The sequence below is a fragment of the Carassius auratus genome, chromosome 43 (assembly GCF_003368295.1).
Source record: "Carassius auratus strain Wakin chromosome 43, ASM336829v1, whole genome shotgun sequence".
NCBI lineage: Eukaryota > Metazoa > Chordata > Actinopteri > Cypriniformes > Cyprinidae > Carassius > Carassius auratus.
The window spans coordinates 14,586,308-14,607,514 of NC_039285.1; the positions used below are offsets into that span (position 1 = coordinate 14,586,308).

Below are 21,207 nucleotides of genomic sequence, written 5' to 3' on the forward strand. Positions count from 1 at the left end.
CCAGGCCAATGCAGCAACAGTGGCTGGCCAGGGACGGTTTGCTTTAGTAAAAGGAAATCACAAAATGACACACTTTACACAGCCTTATGTAGCTTTTCAGCTCCGCGCTCATTGTCTTCCGTCGTCTGTTTGCATTTTCACAGCATGAAGGTAAAGTCGTATGAATTTTTGAATGAACCACACCGTTTTAAAATCTTCCTGGTCTACTGACATTTGTTGTGACATCTGCTTTGAACATTACAATGCACGTGATAACTTTCGTTAGCAATTTACGCTATTTGGCTAAATAATGCTAAAATGTGTGTGCTTAAATTGTTTGCCGGTCATAGGGATGTCAGATTTGTGACAGAAGCAGTATTTTCTGTCAGTTCTTTTTCAATGAATTAGTCAAAAAGATTACAGTGATTCATTGGAATTTATGAATGAGAATTTGCATTAATCTTTTTTTTTTATTTTTGAAAATGACCTTTTATGCAGTTTGCAACATGGCTCTACATCAATAAAACCATCCTGCAAAGTTTTAAATCTGAAAGTGCACGGTGTATAAAGTTACTGTCTCTCAAAAGAAAGAGTCGACTCTGAATCATTGAAACGAATCGCAAGACGTTTCATATCGACGTCAGCATGAAACATTAGCATACCGCCCGCCCACTTGTTGCTCTTTTCGCTTTGGTCTGAATGACAATGAAAATTCATTGTTATAGCCACTAGCTGCCACATTTGGAGCACAAAATTAGTGTTTTCCCTGGTAACGTTGTGCACAAAGCAACACTGGCTGCTTTATCAGACATTACAGGCATGATGAAATTGAAATGAGACCAGTCGGACCAATCACAGCAGATTAGCGTCAGGCAAAGGAGGGGTACTTCAAGAATCTTCATGCAGCTATTTAATACGAAACGGCCACAACTGTATATTGCAACTCTATACTGTATGCCATAAAAGAGGTGCATATGAAATAATTATATGTTTACTTTTCCTTTAACAGTTTCTCAGGCTGGATCTGTTAGGGTGTTTATATTGGCTTCTTTGTCTTTGATTGCTTCACTCCTCCTTCCTTATTTCCCTTGTTCAGACCTCTGCAGTCTGTCCTCCCTTCCTCTTAAATAAACAGTATTCTTTCACTTTGCTGGGGCATTGTTTCTTGGCATGGGCAGTGTTTTCGAACGAGCCCGGCTGCGAGATAATTTCCCCCTGATGGCGTCCGTTCTCTGTCTCTCTGTTTGTTGTTGTGTCATCATCATCCAGGCCGCTTTAGGCCTCGCGTTCTTCACTCTCCTCTCACGCTGCTTTTATTTGCCAAGACTCATGTCGTGCGTAGTTGCCACAGCAACCCGCCTAAACCCCCAACAGGCTGATTTTTTGGCTTTCACCTGTGCAAAGTCCCACAATGCACTGCACATAGAACAAGGCATCTACAGTGCACCAAAGAACATTTCCTAAATTATACAAATTAATCTCTGAAGTGTCTATTACATCTCCTTCCTCTTTTTTTTTTTTTTTTTGTTTTGTAAGTGCCAATCATGTTTATTACAACATGATTACGATTAGTTTGCATTTTGCAGATATCCTGGCATGAGGCGCATGTATCCAACTGATTCTGAGAAACTGGAAGAGAAGCTTTCGGTAATTACAGATAATTAGCAAATTGGCTTTTGAGAAAAGTAATCACCTGACGCCGCAAAAGAAGTTTGAAAGCGATTATAATTTGTCGTGAGTTGCTGTTGATTGTTATTTATCAGAGTTGTTCAGCAGGGTGTCTCGGATGTTCAGTACACACTCCTGAGTCTCCTCAAAAGTCAGAATTATCCTTTACACAAGTATGCAAATGCAGATGTGACTCTTTGTGTTTGGTAAATGTATTGCAAGTACCGTTTTCTGGAGTAGATTTACAGTATCTCTCTTTCTTCCTCTCTAATACTTAAAAGGAATAGTTTGCCTGAAAATTAAAATTTGCTCACTCTCTGGCCATTCAAGATGAAGAAAAGTCTGTTTCTTAATTGGAAAAGATTTAAAGGAATTTAGCATTATATCACTTGCTCACCAATAGATCTTCTGGAGTGAATGGGTGCCGACAGAATTAAAGTTCTAACAGCTGATAAAAAAACATCACAATAATCCACACCACTGTCAATTAACGTCTTGTAACGCAAAAGGCTGCATGTTTGTTATAAACAAATCCATCATTAAGAAATGTTATCCTAAAATAGGAGTCCTCCAGTGAGAAGTCCTGTCATCTGAATCAGCAGAGAAATATGACCAGATTAGTCACAGCTCAATTGGTGTATTTTTGATGTGAGAGGACAGTGGATGGACTTTTTTCAGTGCAGGAAGTATTATTATGGATTATGAAGTGGTATTTTAGACAGAAGCGACAGTTTAAAGTTAGTGCCTTGATGGATTTGCTTCTTAAAAACGTATAGCTTTTCTCTTCACATGATGTTAATTGATGAAATGGTGTTGTGTGGATTATTTGCAGATTACTGTGATGTTTTGACTCTTATTCTGACGGCACCCATTAACTTCTGATACAATATTGGTGAGCAAATTATATATAGTGCTAAATTTCTCCAAATATGTTTTGATGAAGAAACTTGGATGGTCTTGGGCTGAGTTCATTTTTTAGCTAATTTTTTTGTGTGAACTATTTCTTTAATTTGACTGGGTGTTGATAAAGTATAGATTTTTTCTGTGTGAGACTTCATGGTTGTGATGTGAAAAGATCTTAGTTCTTTTGGATTGGCAAGAGACTTTTGAGAGGATATCTATGGACCATCAAGCTCCTTTACTTCAAAAATAATAAGGAAAACCGTTTCAAGAGAATTACCATTTTAATGTGCAACTATCCACATTCAGAAATGTGGTTCTAAAGACTGTGACACTTTTCTTCCCATATATATATTTTTTAAATCCTTTACCATAAATGATTGGGAAAGTAACAGGAATTCATTGGCCAAAAAACCATCTATATCTTCAATGCCATTTCAGCAAAAATCATGCAGATTTTTCAGATGGCATTCGGTGACACATCAGCGAGGCTCCGGACAGAGAAATATTGTGAAGAAAATGAGATCAGTGTGATTGAGTGATTTCTTGATGCATGCAGCCTGCAGTTGGCATCCTAAAGTCTCAGCATTTCCAAACTGCACCAAGCTTCTCCTGGAGGATGGGGGAAAAGGGTTCCAGTCTGGGTAATTTCGACATTTTCTGATAGTCACACACGCTTTCATCTGCAGTCTTGCCGTGTCCCTGTAGCTGCTGTCTTACTCATATGAAGGTTGCACTCTTGTAACCTTTTGTACTACTCCAAACTGCACTGCGCTCACTCCCACGACAACAGGCGACTGAAAAACAAGCGGCCTGTTGCAGCAGAGGAACAATGGACTGACTGAAGATGGAAGGCACACAGCTGGTCAGAGAGAGAAAATGACTAGATACAGACACTGACAGTGAGACGTTTCTAGGTAAACCCTCGATTGTGATGAAAACAGGATTTTACAATCTATCTCTTTTTTACTAAAATGCCCCACTGGGTGTGTTCGGCTCCATTATTATCCATATTTACTCATCTGCTAGTTATTCAACATTAATTTTAATGCCTACGTGCACAAAAGTGTTTCAGTCTGTAATGTTCCAACATGATTCAGCAGGAAAGAGATTTCTGTGACCTACTGACCTATAATACCTCCTTATCCAAGCAGCCAGTATGTGAAACTAAAGACTATTATTCATCAAATATTTTAATTTCATCATTTTCACATCTGATCTGTCTCTGCATGACATAACACATCCTACCTGCAGATGATGATAGACTGTTAAATCCAAGCACTCAGTCCTGTAAGCTGCCCTCGATTAGTGCCGGACAGGCTGCAAACTGCCTGCAAATCCCACAGCCAAGCAAGACTTTGTCCCGCCTTCAGCCTTCCTGGATTGGGCGAAAATTCAACCCTCCTGTCAAATCACTGAAATATGTAAAATCTTTTCCCCTTTGGGCTCTAAAGCATTTCCAATGGCTGTTTTGTTGGGAAATTGGATTTTGCACTATAATAAATGGCAACAGATTGGATATAAAAGTTCCTTTGCCAATCCAAAGTGCAAATATCGTTCTTATTTTAGATAATGCTGAACATTTTCCTTTCGTTTCTTATCGCGTACACTAAACACATTAGCAATTATCGCAACATGAAAATTTGGAACCGTCAAAGGTTCACCAAACTTGTGATTCATTCATTCCTTCATTCACTCACACATTTTATTCTATTTAATTTTACCTTTGCCTTTTTATTCACATGAAATAAAGACTAATCTGAAACTAACATTCCATTGTTAAATCTAACTGAAACTGAACAGATTTTTACAGTAAGTTTAATATTAAAATACAAAACAAACTTAAATTAACCTTAGTCCCACCCTCAAGTCTCTATGGTATTTTAGTTTTAAACATGCTATGCCAATTTCTTTCTTTCTTTCTAAGTCCAATCTTTCTTCTCAAAAGACTGATTACGAAGTTTAATACTTAGAGTTCAGCATTTGTCGAACATCAAACCCTGAGTATGAGCAATGGTAATTGTAACGCTCGCCTAGACAAGCCCTTTGTGTATCATTTATAGAGCTGTCAAACATAACTGATGCTCAGTCAAATGTCAAATGCAATCTTACATGCAGCATGAATAATGGGTTTGAACATGGTTTAGAACATGTTTAATGGCTCCCTCTTCACACACTTCATTAGGGAATGAGCGGAACACATACAGAGACAGAAATAGAGAGTGATGGGGAGTGTGTGTGTGTGTGTGTGTGTGTCGGGGGGCGGGTGTTCAGATGGTGTGAAGTAGTCCCCGCTGCAGAGGAAGGGAAGAAATGAAAGAAAAGTGAGAACGTGTTAGTCACCGTTTGTGTGTGAGAGAATGGCCGTGTTTGTCAGACGTGGAATGAAAGCATGTTTGACTCAGTTGGTTTCAGCTGACGTGTTGGAAATTGGGTTTCGGCTCGGCAAGTTTCATGTTCAAACAAGACACGATCCCGTCTTCTAACAATCATGCCTCTCTGTCTTTCTCCCGTTCTGATGAGTAGCTGTTCTGTTGAATGCCGAGTCATCAGTTGTAATCTGGGTGTGGGGCAATATTTTATGCCGTGGTGCCATTAGAATGCTCAATCCTGAGTGATGCGTAAAGTTTAAGTGAAAGTTTTTTTTTTTTTTTTATAAAATAAAGTAGGTCATAATTGACTCATTCATTTTGTTCCAGTTATCTATTTTAATTGTTTCCAGTTGCTTCCATTTTATTCCTTATGTATAGTACAAAAAGATAAATTTTAAATTTCATTTTTTGAATAGCCTCATGTTGCAAAAATACCATAAGAGTTTCAAACATGTTTCTTTGCGTGTTATATTTCAAGCCTTCTGAAGCTGCAACATAACTCTGTATAAGAAACTAGACAAATTTTGAAGTAGGTATATCCTTTTTTTAATGGATCATTCTTTTGGAACAAATCAAGATGGAACTTGTTTGAATGAGACTTCTACAACTATGACTGACACAGTTTTATTTTATATTTTATTATTTTTTTATGCCTTGCTTTTGACGTTGTTTTGCCTTTGAGGGAAATATTACAGGAAAAAATACGGAGCTTTTGAAAATGTTTTTGCACATATCTAGCTTAAATATCTAAAAACAAAATATTAACGTGTCCACAAATAAATATGAATCTTAAGCTAATATTCTTGTCATCAGTGTCAACCAGCTGACTATACCAACCAGTGTGCAGTAAATAATAGCATTTATTTTGGTGTTTTAATAGAAGGAAGAAAGTCATACAGATTAGGAAAGACATGAGAGTGAGCAAATGATGACAGGATTTTCAATTTTGGGTCAACTATACCTTATATACCTTACATAACAGCAAATTTCCCCACCACAATTCTTTACTCCACATCATAGACTGAAATACTTTGATCTGAACTTTACAAAATTTCATTTTTCATATTTGTTTTTCTAATTTAATATCAGATTACCAATTCTGGGCTGAGTGTACAGTAGTGAAAAGACCTGACTGGTGGCAGTGATTACTCACTTGTGACTTGGACACACTTATGGGCTTTTAAATGCCGGTAGCAGATGAATGATTAGGGCTTTCAGCATGGCTGACAGCTGGAGTGTGTATAACTGGCCTTTATAGCGCTCAGTGGTGTGAGCATCAGGTGATGGAGTGGGATTAAAAGTACAGTGCGGGTGACCTTTTGAACTCCTTGACAAATAGGAGAGAGTTGACTATGTATGTGTACATACACATTCGTTACAGTAACTGACTAGCCTATGTCTGATTTGCACTGATTATAAGAAGTGTGTGGGTAACAGCTCTGGCGAAGTGTGGTTTATTTGTGGGAAGCAAAACAGTTTACGGAAAGTGGTTGCCAGAAGTTTGTAAGACATTTACCAGAACGTCATCATTTTGTTTGGTTTTCGACAGCCTTGTTAATGCATGAAAACATTTGATGGTTATCTGTCTATTTATTTGCAGTGTTAATTTTTATTTATTTATTTTCATTTAAAGTTGAGATGAGATCAGACATGACCATTAAGAATTTTTCAAAATTGTAACTAGAACAGATTTTTGGAGAATGTTTTGTAAAAAACTTACTTTTTCAAATGTTCACATTTAGATCTCTCTATTACTTGCTGTTTCTTTGTAATTACTTGAAATATTCTTGCAATTTGTGCTAGATTTTTTTTCTGTGTACTCATAATACATACACCTGGTCTTACTGTACACTATTTATTAGCATATTTATGGCAAAAAAGTTTATAGTAGGGCTGCACGATGTGTCGTTAAAGCATCGATATCGCGATGTATGAATCCACGATAGTCACATCGCAGGATGTGCGATGTAGGCTGTCGTAGTTGATCCGTTATTCATTAACTGTACGGGCCAGCTGCTCGTGATTCGCGTGATTCGTGATTGACGAATGTGATTCGCGGATTAATTGCACAGCTTAACCATCATAGAGTGAAAGTTTATCATTGACAGGAGTGAAAACCACATGCAAGTTTAACAGGGCAGAGAGAGCACGCGGGCGAGAGAGAGAGAGAGAGAGAGAGAGAGAGAGAGCCGTCTTCAAACAACAGGAGCGCCGTCTTGCTCTCTCTCCCACGCGCATATTAATCAATTGACATGATGGTGTCGATGTTTAAATCATTTACAATGAGATTTTTGTTTGTAAGAAAAAATATCGTAATATATATCGCAGAAAAATAAAATATCGCAATGTCATTTTTTCCCCAATATCGTGCAGCCCTAGTTTATAGCCTTGTTGAATCGAGTTGGCCTCAAAAACTACTAAAGTCCCTGATTACATGTATGCCATTTGCATATAATAGTATATAACCAAAGTTATTTACTATTATATATGACAAATAACGTTAATTATATGTTGTCACAATTTTCTTTTTTTCTACGATTTGTAAGTTAACTGCTCAGCATACTGCTAGTTGATTAGCCTGCTATCCCTCTTATTAAAATGTTCAGTTATACATGTTCATACATATATGTATGTTTCAGGACATATTTTTATTTAAAAAAAATTTTATTATTATTATTTGCAAAAGACCGCAAATTTTTATAACATTTTCATGATCAAATCAGTTCCTGATGGTTAAAATCAAGTCCCGTCCTACATTTTTTGTTGTTGTTGTTGCTTAACATTAATTAACATTAGTGTTCCTGTAGCTCAACTGGTAGAGCGTTGCGTTAGCAAGCAAGCGCAAGGTTGGGGGTTCGATTCCCCCGGGAATACATAATAGGTAAAAATTTATAGCCTGCATGCACTGTAAGTCGCTTTGGATAAAAGCGTCTGCTGAATGCATAAATTTAATTTAATTTAATTTAACATTAGATTTCACTTGTAAATGCGTCATTTTGTGCTGCAAATATAATTTCAGATCGACAATATTATACAAATTCAAAAAATGTGTCATCCGACTGGAGAACAGCTCTCATCTCGCACCATTTTCTCAGCTCAATTAAATCTGCCAGCAACATTGACGAAGTTAAGTTGCAGCTTGCAAAAGTCAAAGAGCTTGTTGTTTTGGAAACAAACAATTTGGACTGCCAGAGAGTCTAAGTGGACAGCCTGGGACACAGACGGCCATCAGACCCTTTAATTCTTCATCTCTCTCTCTTCTTTCACCCCTCCCCACATTTCCACTGGCGCCGCACTCAAATGTAGTTTAAGCCGGGGCCAATGTCATAAAGCCTTCACTGTGTGTGTGTGTGTCTGTTTGTGTGTTGTTAACGTTTAACTCCTGTCACACACTTCGGTCTCAGTATTGACCCTGTATTGCCTACAGTACGCCTCTGTGTGCATGTGTGTGAGAGATTTATGTGTTTACGCAAGTATAAGAGGGCGAGAGGTGTGTGTGTGTGTGTCTTAGGAGAGGGCCTAGATATTTTCCTATTACTTTTCTCCTGCTCTCCTTTGAGCATTTGGGGCTATAAATATACCTCAGCATGCTAAAAATATGCAACAGTGTAAGTTGTGTGTGCGTGTCTGTTGGAGACTTGCTTCTAGATTTCAAAACTACATGGGTAAGAGTGTTAGCATTAGGGTTTTATTCAGAATCCAGTTAGTTTGTTTCTGTTAACGTCCATATTCTTTCACTCATTTAGAGAGAACAGTTTACCAAATGACTCTGTAGCAATGACATCTTAAAATGTTTACAATCTGCTTTATTTGCAAACAAATGACTTTTGGGGAGGTTCTGTCAAATTTAGCTCATTTCTTGGTACAAATTTGGGGATCGTTCACCCAAAAATGAAATTTCTCAGGCCGTCCAATATAAGGCTGAACGATATATAGTTATCATATCTATATCTAGATATGAATTTTCAAGATATTAATATCGAAAAAAGCTGAAATAGAAATGATATAGACGATATAGATTTCCCCTCTCCGCGCTCGCCCTGCATACAACTCTGGCAGTCACAACAAACATCAGTTTTACGAGTGCCCTGGACTGCACCGCTAAAGCCAGCGCGCACACACTAGGGACGTAGGAACTATATTGTGAGGGGGGGCGGCGTTTCCATGGGGACGCGTCATTGCTTGTCACGTGACACACCACAGCAGCAACAGCGCTGAATGAATAATGATCTGCTTTTATATAATTTTTCCTTTTTTATTCAGAATATTCACAAATGTGTTAGTTATGGCATGAAATATCTGATATTCCGATTGTCAAATACATGCAAGTGGAAGTATATTGTTGTTTAAACACCTTTATAACGATCGCGTTATTTGAGCTGTATGCGCGATGGGCACCACCGTGTTAGTTTGTGCCGCAGACGCAGTTCAGAGAATCGGATCTGTTGGATTTACAACCTCTATGTTTACAACACGTGAATTCATCCACTTCTCCCGAAATACTTAAAAGTAAGTGGCTGTTGAACTGTACAGAGACAGCGGATAAATTAGAAACAAAGAAATGAGTGCGGGAGATAATACGGCCGGTGGCAGTGCAGAATCTGACTTGGTGCCAAAACATAAATCATCTTCCATAATTTGGAAGTATTTTGGATTCAGAAAAGATGATGTAAACCAGAGTGAAGTCTTGTGCAGGTCGTGCTTAGCAAAAGAACACGTAGTCATATCGTATCGATATCGAGATATCTGGCATGAAAATTGAGATATGAAATTTTGTCCATATCGTTCAGCCCTAAATATGTAGGTGGCTTATTTTCTTGAGCAGAAAAGTAAAGATATTTAACTGAAAAGGTGTTTTTTGATGGTTCGTAAAAGTGGCTGCGTGTTTTTGAGAATGAAAAAAAAACACATTAAGGAACACAAAATTAATACAGATGGCTGCTGACGAAATGTGGAGGTCTTATGAAGCGAAATGATCAGTCTGTGCAAGAAACCAAATGTCTTTCTGACAGTTCGTGTCAGTGGTTCAGTTCACTAGTTCGTTCACGTATGCTCATATCATCGGCTCAATGTCTTTGCTCTGAGTCAGAATTGTTTTCTCGGTTCAGCGACTGTTGGAGGAACTGGATCACTGTGTGAGCTGGCAGGAACCAGCATCATAGGATCATACACGCCATTAATTTGGCTCATTTTGGAGTGACTGTCAGATGCTCGAAAGTGAGTTTTGATTTAGCAACTTGTAGATCTGTGCTGTTTAAGCATCAAACTGTTTCAGAGGGTTCAGTCTGCACTCATTCACCAAAAAGAACTCTTTCAAAAGAATGATTCATTCACGGAACATATATCACTTTGGACCGTTTGCATGAGGCTCTGGATTCCAGGTAATAATGTTGTAAATAATGTAATGTTTCTTGCACAAGTTGCATTTTATGAATCACCAAAGACCATGGTTTCAGCTAAAAATCTTCTCGAAAAGAAAAAAAGTCACCTACATCTTGAATGGCCCGAGGGTGCCAGCACATTTTCATTTTTGGGTGAACTACAGTATGTCGTCTGGGCTTTGTATGTTGGTGGTCCTCTCTTTTGCCAGCATCAAACATGTGCTTCAGCATCAAACATGTGCCCCCCCTCCCCCAACAATCAATCATCTCAGACATTAATTTTGCTTCTTTCAAACACAAACTTTAATCTTTGGAATGTTTCTCAGGCTGACGTCAGTTTCATGTTCTCAATTCAAATGCCATTTATGAGGGACAAACTCCCATTTCGAGCTCTTGTTTTCTCAGATCAGTCTCTTTCCGATTTGTTCTGGACTGTGTAAATGGGATCAAAGTGGCAAGTGGTAATAGTTGATTTTTCAGAAGAAGCTACAAATACAACCAAAAAAAGAAAAGAAAACATGGTTATAGTTAAACCACTTTGACCACAAATTAACCATCTAGTTTTGCTACACTACCCATAATTTAACCATGGTATTCATAGTAAAACTCTGTTCTTACAACTGGTAACCAATATGGCAAAGTACTGTGGTTACTACACTTTTACTATAATTCATTTTTGCAAGGTTGGGAGGGACATTCTCATTTTGGAGAGCACTTTCTTTTGAGGGGATCTTTTTAATGTTTTATGAACAAGAAATAAAGACCCCATGAAATTACAACTGACCTATTGCAAGATTTATTAAATATTTTAGTGGATTGAAGTTTGATCTTTTAAAGTAAATTATTTCCATAATAAGTTCTCGTTTTAAAGTAGTCAGTGGCTATTTGCACTTTGTGTAAATAGCAATAGAGGCTATTTACACTAAGGGTAAATAGCATTTTTTTAGCGATAGATGCTATTTACACTAAGTGCAAACAGCAGCATTTTTTAGTGATATGCTATTTACACGAAGTGCAAATAGCTATAGATTATATTTAAACTGTTAAAATACTAATAATATTTATAGGCTACTGCTTATTGGAAATAGTGGCAATTATCTGCACCTCATTATTGTAGTACATTAAGTATGCAATCATAGCTTGTGCAAAATTTCATTTCAATTCAAATTATGACATGGATGCCACCTTATTGGGACAATAAAGCCCTCCCTAAACCTACCCTAACCCTACCCGATACTTTATTTTCAACTTTTTTATTAATTTATTTAATTTCATTGAAAATAAATGCTTTTCTGATGGGATTTGAAATTTGAAAAGGGCAAAAATATTCTCCAAAAGGCGTATTTAAACCTGGGTCGATCGTGTCAAAATGAGTACGGCACACGTGTTACCATCATCTGCGCCACTGGAACTATACACTGTTGATTGTCTGCTGTAATGTTGATTTGCTCAATCACACGTTGGTGGGATGAGTTAGTGCAAATAGCCTCTACCAACAAGGCGGGCTATTTGCACTTAGTGTAAATAAACTCATTTTAAGGACTTTTTTTTAACAAGGGACTATATGTATAATCATCACTGTCATTGGCACCATTACAAAACATATTGGTCAGCCGCTAATGCTTGTAGTTGACGTAGTCAACCTGACCTGTCCACGCTAGAAGATGAGCACAAAGGCTTTTGCGATCCATTATCATGAGAAAAGTTCCTGGAGTTAATGAGTGATGAACACTGTGTGTTTTTTAGTTAATGACTAATTGGTGTCCAGCAGGTTGTGTGTGTGTGGTAACTCCTCCCACATGTCAATTTAAAGGTACATTTTGTAATTATCATTTTTTTCTCGATTGTAGTACACTTTTTTTACATGTGCGTAGACTAAAAATTATAAAAACTGACTGAATTCGAGGAAGGGTTATCGATTTGACCTATAAATGTAGCAACAAACAAAAAATACTAATGCATAACTTGCCCTGTACCATTTGTGCTGGTAATATACAACTGGCCAGAACACCTTAGCAACCACACAACAATAAATAAATAAACACCCTGAACACCTTAGCAAATGTACAAGGAGTAAAAACCATTAACATCTAAAGTAACATCACAACAATGTTTAAAAATAGCTCAGAACACCTTGGTAACTACACAGCATTGCATAAAAGCCACTCAGACCACTCTTAACAGCAAAACAAAACAAAACAAAAACGTGTGAAAAACACTCAAAGTACCTTTGCGACCGCATAGCAACAATCTGGTTAATGCCAGTTCACACCAAGAATGATAACTATAGCTATATAGTTTTTATAATCATTTTAATTCTATAAAAAAAGGGAAGTTGAAATCACAACTACAGGATATCTATAACGCAACAGAGAGACAAAGTCACTGGAATCACTTTCAGAATGATTATTATTGTTATTTTTACCAGTTGGTGAATGATTAACATCAACAGCCAATCAGAATTCACCCAATTTTAAAGAGCTTGAGCATTTAAAGGGCCAGAAGACACAATGGCAGCATGTGTTTGTAATGAACAGTATGTTATCTTTGTGTGACTGTGAATGCTGAAATAGTAATTGTTAACGGAGTAAACTGATTTAAAGGGATAGATCACCCAAAAAAATTAAATTTAGCTGTTGATATATTCACCCTCAGGCCATTTAATGTGACCCTGGACCACAAAACCTTAAGTCTTAAGTGTATATTTTTGGGAATTGAGATTTATACACATTCTGAAAGATTAATAAATATTATTTCCATTGATGTATGGTTTGTTAGGATCTGACAGTATTTGGCCGAGATATAACTATTTTAAAATCTGGAATATAAGGGTGCAATAAATCTAAATGCTAAAGTGCTAATAAAGTTCTTAGCAATGTATATTACTAATCAAAAATTAAGTTTTAATATATATATATATATATATATATATATATATATATATATATATATATATATATATATATATATATATATATATACACAGTAGGTCATTTCCAAATAAGTATATTCATGGAACATGATCTTTACTTAATATCCTAATGATTCTTGGCATAAAAGAAAAATCTATAATTTTGACCCATACAAGTTTTTTAATTTTTATTTTTGTCTATTGCTAAAAACATACCCCAGCGACTTAAGACTGGTTTTGTGGTCCAGAGTCACTAACGTGTAGCTGACCTTTTTTTTTTTTTTGTAAAATGGTAAAGAAGATTTTTAGCTAAAAGCATGGTCCTTGTTGATTCATAAAATGCAAGTCAATGGCTACCATCACTTTGAGAGCCAAAAGAGCATAAACAAAATGAATACCCCTGAATCCTGATGATATAGATAGAGGTCTTATGATGCCAAAATATTAGTCTGTCACCTACATCTTGGATGGTAAATTACCAGCAGATTTTCATTTTTGGGTGATCTCTCTTTAACGCGCCCAGCGTCATGGCACGGAGCTTTGCACAGGTAAACACCACTCATATGTTTTTCAGAAAATTAAACTATTTTTGCATATTAGTTTGGTGACGCTGTGGCGCAGAAATTACACTGCTCAAGAGAAAGAGAAAGGAAAGAGTCTGTTATTTGAGACTGAGAGGAAGAAAGGGCGCAAATAACTTTATAGAGGAAGGAGAGGGTGTTTGTGAACGGCAGCAAGTGGAAAAAAAAAAGTTTCCCGTTGAAGAGACGGAGAGTGCGATGGAGGGGCAGAGGTGTGCTAGTGAGGGGGTGGCAGAGGGACTGATAATGTGTCTTTTGTTTTTGAGGTCAATTGCTTGAATGCCTCTGGAAAGGAAATATGTGTGGGACCTCGTTACCCTTCACGGAGACGCTTCACGTCTGTGAAATGTTTGTGTGCATGTGCAATATGTCCCAACGATTTATGACTGAATATTAGAGTTTGGGATTGAATTAAAATTAATTTATAAAGTACAAGCTTTTAGGCCTGCATGATTAATCAAAATGAAAAACAAAATTGTGATAGGACTTTGCAAAGGCTGTGATTTAATTAAATAAGTAAATGCGCTGTGTTCCGAAGTAAAATTTTATAATTATGATATTGTTTTAAATATGATGACAATTTAATAATTGTATATGTGTATCTTAAATTAAAAATATATTCATATCTTAAATGTAATTTCACAAAGCAAACCTTAATTAAAAAAAAAAAAAAAAAAAAAAAAATATATATATATATATATATATATATATATATATATATATATATATATATATAAATACTAATTTTGTTTACTTTTTTATTTTGTAATAATAATAAGTAATCACAGTATTTTGACAAAATTCTTCAGCCATAAATACAGAATTTACAAAAACATCCAAGTCACAATTTCATTTTATAATTTGCATAAACACTGGTTTGTGTGTGTGTGTGTGTGTGTCTGTGAATGTCTCTTGTGCAACTGGTGTCAGGGCGTCCTGTTCAGACCTGTATATATGACATGTACCACATGCCTCTCCCACACAGTCTACATGACAGATCTGCAGTGACAGCATGCATGGGAACTCCCTCAGCACACACACACACACACACACACACAAGCACACACACAGTCTTGCAGGAGAGCTCTGCAGGTTATGGACAAAGGCAGGTGGCTGCTGGGATTGTGTGTAGTTCTTCTTTCATTTGCATGAGAGAAACCCAATCCTTCGCACATTTCAGTCTTGGCAAATGTGCCCAGGTGTGTGTGTGTATGTGTACATGCGTGGATCTGGATCTACAGTAACTCTTGGAATGTGGTCAGTTGGTTTCTATTTGTAAATGTATCTTCAAGAGCCCTGGAGGTGGTTTGATGAATGCATTTTTTGTTTAGTTTCCTGTTTTTTATGTTAGGGCTGCATTCATCAAAATCCTGAAAAAATGGTTTAGTGTGATTTATCAAATTGCAAAGAGTGCAGTTTAAATAAATATGTGCTGCTTGTTTCATAGTGAGCGTGATTTCACCAAGTACAACATGTTCCTGGATCAACATCCTTGATCCCGGAACAACATTCTTAATCAACCAATAAGAATAGGTATATATCTTTTCAGGATATATCTGTTTTAGGCTTACAATCAGGGTTAGGTGCTTCTACACTCTTGTTAATCAGCTATTATTTCACACTGATTTTAGGAATGAATTATGGGTAGGGTTAGGTTTAGGGGTAGGAATTAGATTAATTCTATATTTTTGGACATTAATGTTGATCCAGGGTCATCAAAAGATGTTGATCCAGGAACATGTCTTACTTGGCAAAATCACAGCGACCGTGTTTCATAGTGAAGTGTGGTACTGTGTTCAGTTATGCTTCTGCTCGACTTCATCTCAGAGCTGTCCAGCACTCCATCTCTGCATCTCCTCAGAGTTTGTGTACTTTAATGTGAATGAGGGAACCAAGCGGCAACCTCCCGCTCTCTCTCGTGCAGCCACCAAGGAAGTGACTAAAATTGTAATTGTGGCTTCAGCAATCAGCCATCGCCTTTTTGCCCATTTTCGATAATCCTGGAGTGATGCGCGGTGATGTGCTGCCAAGATGACGACAGCCCGCTCTGCCCACTTTGAGCTTCAAAAATGCTCTTCAGAAAGCTACAGGTGATGTCAAGGACACTACGTCCATGTGTTTAATACAGTCTATGGTAGGAACGCGACACGCACCCATAATTGTAGTGAGAAACACTTGTCAACAAAAGGGAAGCTGTAAGGGTTACCTGCAGTTGTCCGTCAAAATAAAAGTTTGATGGTTAAATAATAATAAAAAAAGACAGACAGACAATGTAAAATAAATTCATATTTCATATTATTATTATTATTATTATTATTATTTGTGTTATTATATTTGTATTAGTAATAATAATATTAGTAATATTTTTCAGTAATTATTATTATCGAATGAAATATAAAAATTACAGATTGTTAGTATTTATAAATAATAATAATAATAATAATAATAATAATAATAATAATAATAATAATAATAATAATTATTATTATTATTATTATTATTTTTAGTCATATCACACTTTTTTTTAAAGGTGAAGATTACTGTTTTTTTTTCTAGGCTTGATTTGTGTTTATGAGCTGCAATCGAACATGTGTTCATGCTTTTTTTTTGTTTTTAAACACATTATTTTTCACACAATTTACCTTTATTTCACACCTATTTTTCCCTTTTTAGACAAACGCCTCGATTTATTTCCTGTTATTATGAAGCCCCTCCATCAGAAATATGCGATTAAGCTGAGATTGACAGCCACTTTCTTGTTTTTAACCGACAATGTGTAACTGCATGTGAAGATTAATACTACAAGATCTACAGTACTAAACAGTTTATTTAATCTCAAGTCTCAATGAAATACTGACATTTTCTCTTTCAGTGATCTAGGCAGCTTACTAGGTTTTGAAACAGCCGACTCTTGCTGAAGTAGCTCATTCTCTCAACTCTGTAGCCCAACTGGATGATACACTGCACTGAACTTTTTTTAATGCACAGAAACATTTTGGCGATATTCTAAACAGTTTTCGTATTCATTAATAATGTTGTATTTAATTCCAAGGGAAAGGATTCACCAGTATATGTGTATTATTATTTTTTTGTGGTTGAGGGAACATGTGGGGAAACGTCCCTTTCAACACTGTATCACTGAAAAAATCTTGGCTCTTTTATGCCGCCAACAACCGAACGTGGGACGTTTATAATACATTGTTTTTATGCGTCTCGTCACGCCAGAGCCGTCAAACATGAGTAGCGATACAATGTTGTTTCTACAAACAAAAATGAACAGCGTAGCAACGTACTAGCCACAGAGCTAACTTCTGAAAAAGTACTTGAAGACTGGAAATAAAATGCATCCCCCGGACAGCAGTTATTACACATGCGACCGATAATACTTGTTAGTTTGCTTATCATGCCGTTAAAAAAAATAAGATAAACACAAACTGTCCATATAATCTAAAATGTTGCAGAATGCTGGAGGAGAATGAATTTACCGTGGTCTGACAGAGATGTGACAGTATGTGGAAATTTATGCGCGATAACAAATTCAACTCTTCACGCGATCTTTTATATCATGGGCACGTGCTATAAAACGTACTGTAAATAACCAACAAATATATCACTCCTCCAGCGGCACTAACTTCAGCTGCAAACACTGTACTGGGAACAACGCCGCTGTTTCGAGCTCGGTTTATACCGCCTTTCACCACGGAGCTGCTTTGGATGATATTACACTTTATTGCATGTTGTACACACACCACGGATGGAAATTAACTTTTTTGTCCACCGGCCGGGTGAAACAGTATGCTATTTTCATTTACCCTCCACGGTGGCCGGTAGGTGAAGCAAATTTCACCCCACAACACAAAATCACCCGCATTTGGCTGGTGGCGGGTGCTAATTTCCATCCCTGCTGTAAATGTTAAATGGGTTTATGCTAAAGGATAATTTAGTCAAATCAGAGTCCATCAGCACATACAGTAGATGGCATCAGAGCCCTTTGAGATTTGTAGGAAAAATGCAAATGTGTAAATATTAATAGTAGACTCAAAAATATGTAAATACCCCTTATTCATTTGCAAACATTGATATGTTTATGACTGTATGAACTAGAAGAAGAGGGAGTGGGAAATGAAAAAGAGAGAGAGTGAAAATAAGAACTGTTTCATGAAAAATGAGACAGTCTGGATATTATTATTATTGAAGGTGGGGAGTTTTTTATGGTTTCTGCTCACTGTGGGTGGAGCAAATTAAACCAGAAACTTACTTCTGGGCATCAGTGAGTCCAAAAATAATTTACAACCCCATTTTTAGGGACAGTTACACCTCTTCAAAAGTCTTTCGCTCTTTCAAAGGTTGTAATTTTTCTCTAGTCATTATGATAAAATGGCTCGTTATTTTATGTTTTTATAATGAAAGAATAATTAAATCTCTGTGGTGTGTGTTACAGATCGGCGTGTGTGCAGTGAGGAGACATCGGAATGCACTTGTTTGTTGGACCTTCATCCCAGTGAGGTGCGTAAATCCTCAGCAAACCCATAGCATCCTGAGATTGTGTCTGCACTAAACATGTAGAAGGTCATTTACATTTTAATACAATTATTTCTCTAATCTTTGAGCTCCTGATGTAGTTTCATCTGCTTTACAAAGGCTGGCTGTAGTGCCGAAAGGACTTCCCAGTCAGTGACACTGTTAATATCTAGCTCTTCTACACAATTTAGCATGGCTTAGAGGGCTAGGGTAACTGTTAACTGTCATTAAGAGTGTTTTGGTGAAGGATGAAGGACAGATGAAGAAATGTCTGAAATGAACAGAATTGTTGAGAGCTTGTTTCGCGAATCATACACTTTCCTTGGATGTTATAGGTTGAGAGTTTGACCAAAGTAAGTAAACAGAATATAATAAAAGCATGAATGGCTTTTTCCAAATATGCCAAAGAAAGGAATAACTTTATCTTCGTTAGTTGCCTCAGTTGTGCAAAACAAGACTGCACCACTTTAGTCACCGTAACATCAGAGGACAGCTTTGAGTCAAAAACTACACCTAAATTGTGAGCCTCTTTTCGAACATTACTAGATAAGGCTCCCAGACATGAGGAGAGATTATTAATACTAGCACTACTGGGGACGCATAATTATAACCACTTCAAGTCATTCAACTGCAGAAAAATTTTCGACATCCAGTTTTGATTTCGATTAAGCGTGACATAATATGGGATGTATCAATAATACCAGTCTTAACCGGGACATACAATTGTGTATTTTTTGCATAGCAGTGGAACCTAATGTTATAACATAACTGCCATGACTGAGGTGCCCTTGAGCAAGGTGTGTGTGTGTGTGTGTGTGTGTGTGTGTGTGTACTTGTTTTTCTATTCTGGTGGGGACTTAAACCTGAATACACACAGACTCATGGGGACTCGTGTCACGGTGGGGACCTAAATTGAGGTCCCCATGGGTAAACAAGCTAATAAATTACACAGAATGAAGTTTCTTGAAAATCTAAAAATGCAGAAAGTTTCCTGTGAGGGTTAGGTTTAAGTGTAGGGTTGGTGTAGGGCGATAGAAAATACAGTCTGTACAGTATAAAAACCATTACACCTATGGAGAGTCCCCACAAGGATAGCCGACCAGACAGTGTGTGTGTGTGTGTGTTCACTACTGTGTGCGTGTGCACTTTGGATGGGTTAAATGCAGAGCACAAATACTGAGTATGGGTCACCATACTTGGCTGTATGTCACTTCACTTCACAGAAACTGTGTGTGTTACGTCTCCAATTCAATAATAACTACCTCCCAGTCCTACTGTGTGCTTTTGATATAAGATGAAGTGGGTAACATTTACTGTATGCATGTAAAAAAAAAACAAGACAAACTCTTAACCCTCTTTCATATCTCTGTTTCATTCTCTTTTCAGCTGTCTGTTTGCAGTCTCACGGACAGACAGACACAACATACTGTTGCAAAACCAACCCCGTCAGTATCCTCTCCATCATCAGCCAATCAAATGCACTCTGAAAGTAAACTATCCAATCATGGCAAGCAAGTGACAAGCGGGGCCCAATCACAGCTCCCCAATGTAAACCAAGCGCTGCAGCAAGGACCTGCTGGCAACCAGGGGTCAAAGGGCAGTGGGTCTGGGAACCATGGAGTCAAATCCAACCAGATTTCTCCCAGCAACCCTGGACTGAAGAGCCTCAACCAATCAGGTGGTGGAGTTGGTGGGATAATGAAGACTAAGGCAAAGAGGGAAAGGAGTGTCTCCATGGACACGGGAGACCAAAGAGAGTCACTCACCCCTGTTTTGGAGCCAGATGCCAAAGGTAGGCGTAATGCTGCTCTCATCCTTAGACCGAATGTCCACGGCCTGCCCACAGACTGTCTGATGCTTTATACTGTACACAAAATAGCACAAGCTTTCTCCATAAAACTGGAAGACTTTCTGAATGTACTGTATATAAGCAGTAGGAATATATTATAATATATATATATATTTTTTAGGAAAGAAGATTAAGAGAGAAAATAGAAGTATTAGCGCAAATTTACTGCCGTTGTAAAAAAAATACAGTGAAAACAGTCATTTTGTGAAATAATGTTAGAATTTTAAAATGTATAGTAGTCCTGTGTTGACAGCCAAATTTTCAGCATAATTATTAATTTGGTTTTATTTTATTTTAATTACTTAATGGGTCCTAAAATAAAATAATAGTATTAATTGGCTTAAAGAAGAAACATTTGAACGTTTGTTTCAAAAACGAAAAAAAAAAAATCTAACCCCACATTTTGTAATCCTAGTGTATCATGGTTTCTACAACATATTAGCAGTACAACACTGATAATAATAAATGTTAAGCAACAGATCAGCATATTAGAATGGTTTCTGAAGGAACATGGGACACTGAAGACTGGAGTAATGATGTAAAAAAAACTCTTTACGTGACATGGATAAATTACATTTTAAAGCTATTTTAGCTATTTAGCTATTTTAAATTGTAATAATATTTTACATTATTGCCGTTTTTGCTGTATTTTTTTATTAAATTAATGCAGCCTTGCTGAGCTGAAGATACTTCTTTTAATAATAATAATAATAATAATAATAATAATAATAATAATAATAATAATAATATTTTTTGCAGACTTTAGGTTAAGGTTTAGGTTTATGTTAGAGTACAGTTTGTATTTTTGGTTACTTTCCCCACTTTAGCTTGCTCACAATATTCAATTTGTTGATATTGTTATCTGATATCAGTTTGTGAGATTCTGAGATTGATTATGATATTGACACTATTAATTTGTTTTAAAGTAAATATGATCAAAATAATATTTTATAATTAGTTTGGGCTTTAATAGTTTAATTTTGTAAAGAAAATCATTCCAATATTATGCTTATTAATTTACACACCTTCCTGTTTTAGAAAGGGG

At 36.7% G+C, this 21,207-nt stretch overlaps 1 protein-coding gene across 5 annotated transcripts in view; it reads left to right on the forward strand.

Annotated features, from left to right (window-relative positions):
* The window catches only part of LOC113061761 (B-cell CLL/lymphoma 9-like protein), a 49,624-nt gene that overhangs the window by 12,644 nt on the left and 15,773 nt on the right, over positions 1 to 21,207 (forward strand). For 4 of the 5 annotated variants that reach the window (XM_026231183.1, XM_026231181.1, XM_026231180.1 and 1 more), the window contains 2 exons: positions 18,234 to 18,298; positions 19,700 to 20,105. In XM_026231183.1, coding sequence (XP_026086968.1) covers positions 18,234 to 18,298; positions 19,700 to 20,105 — 471 coding nt within the window. The remainder of the gene's footprint in view (positions 1 to 18,233; positions 18,299 to 19,699; positions 20,106 to 21,207) is intronic. The other variant, XM_026231185.1, reaches the window with a different exon arrangement.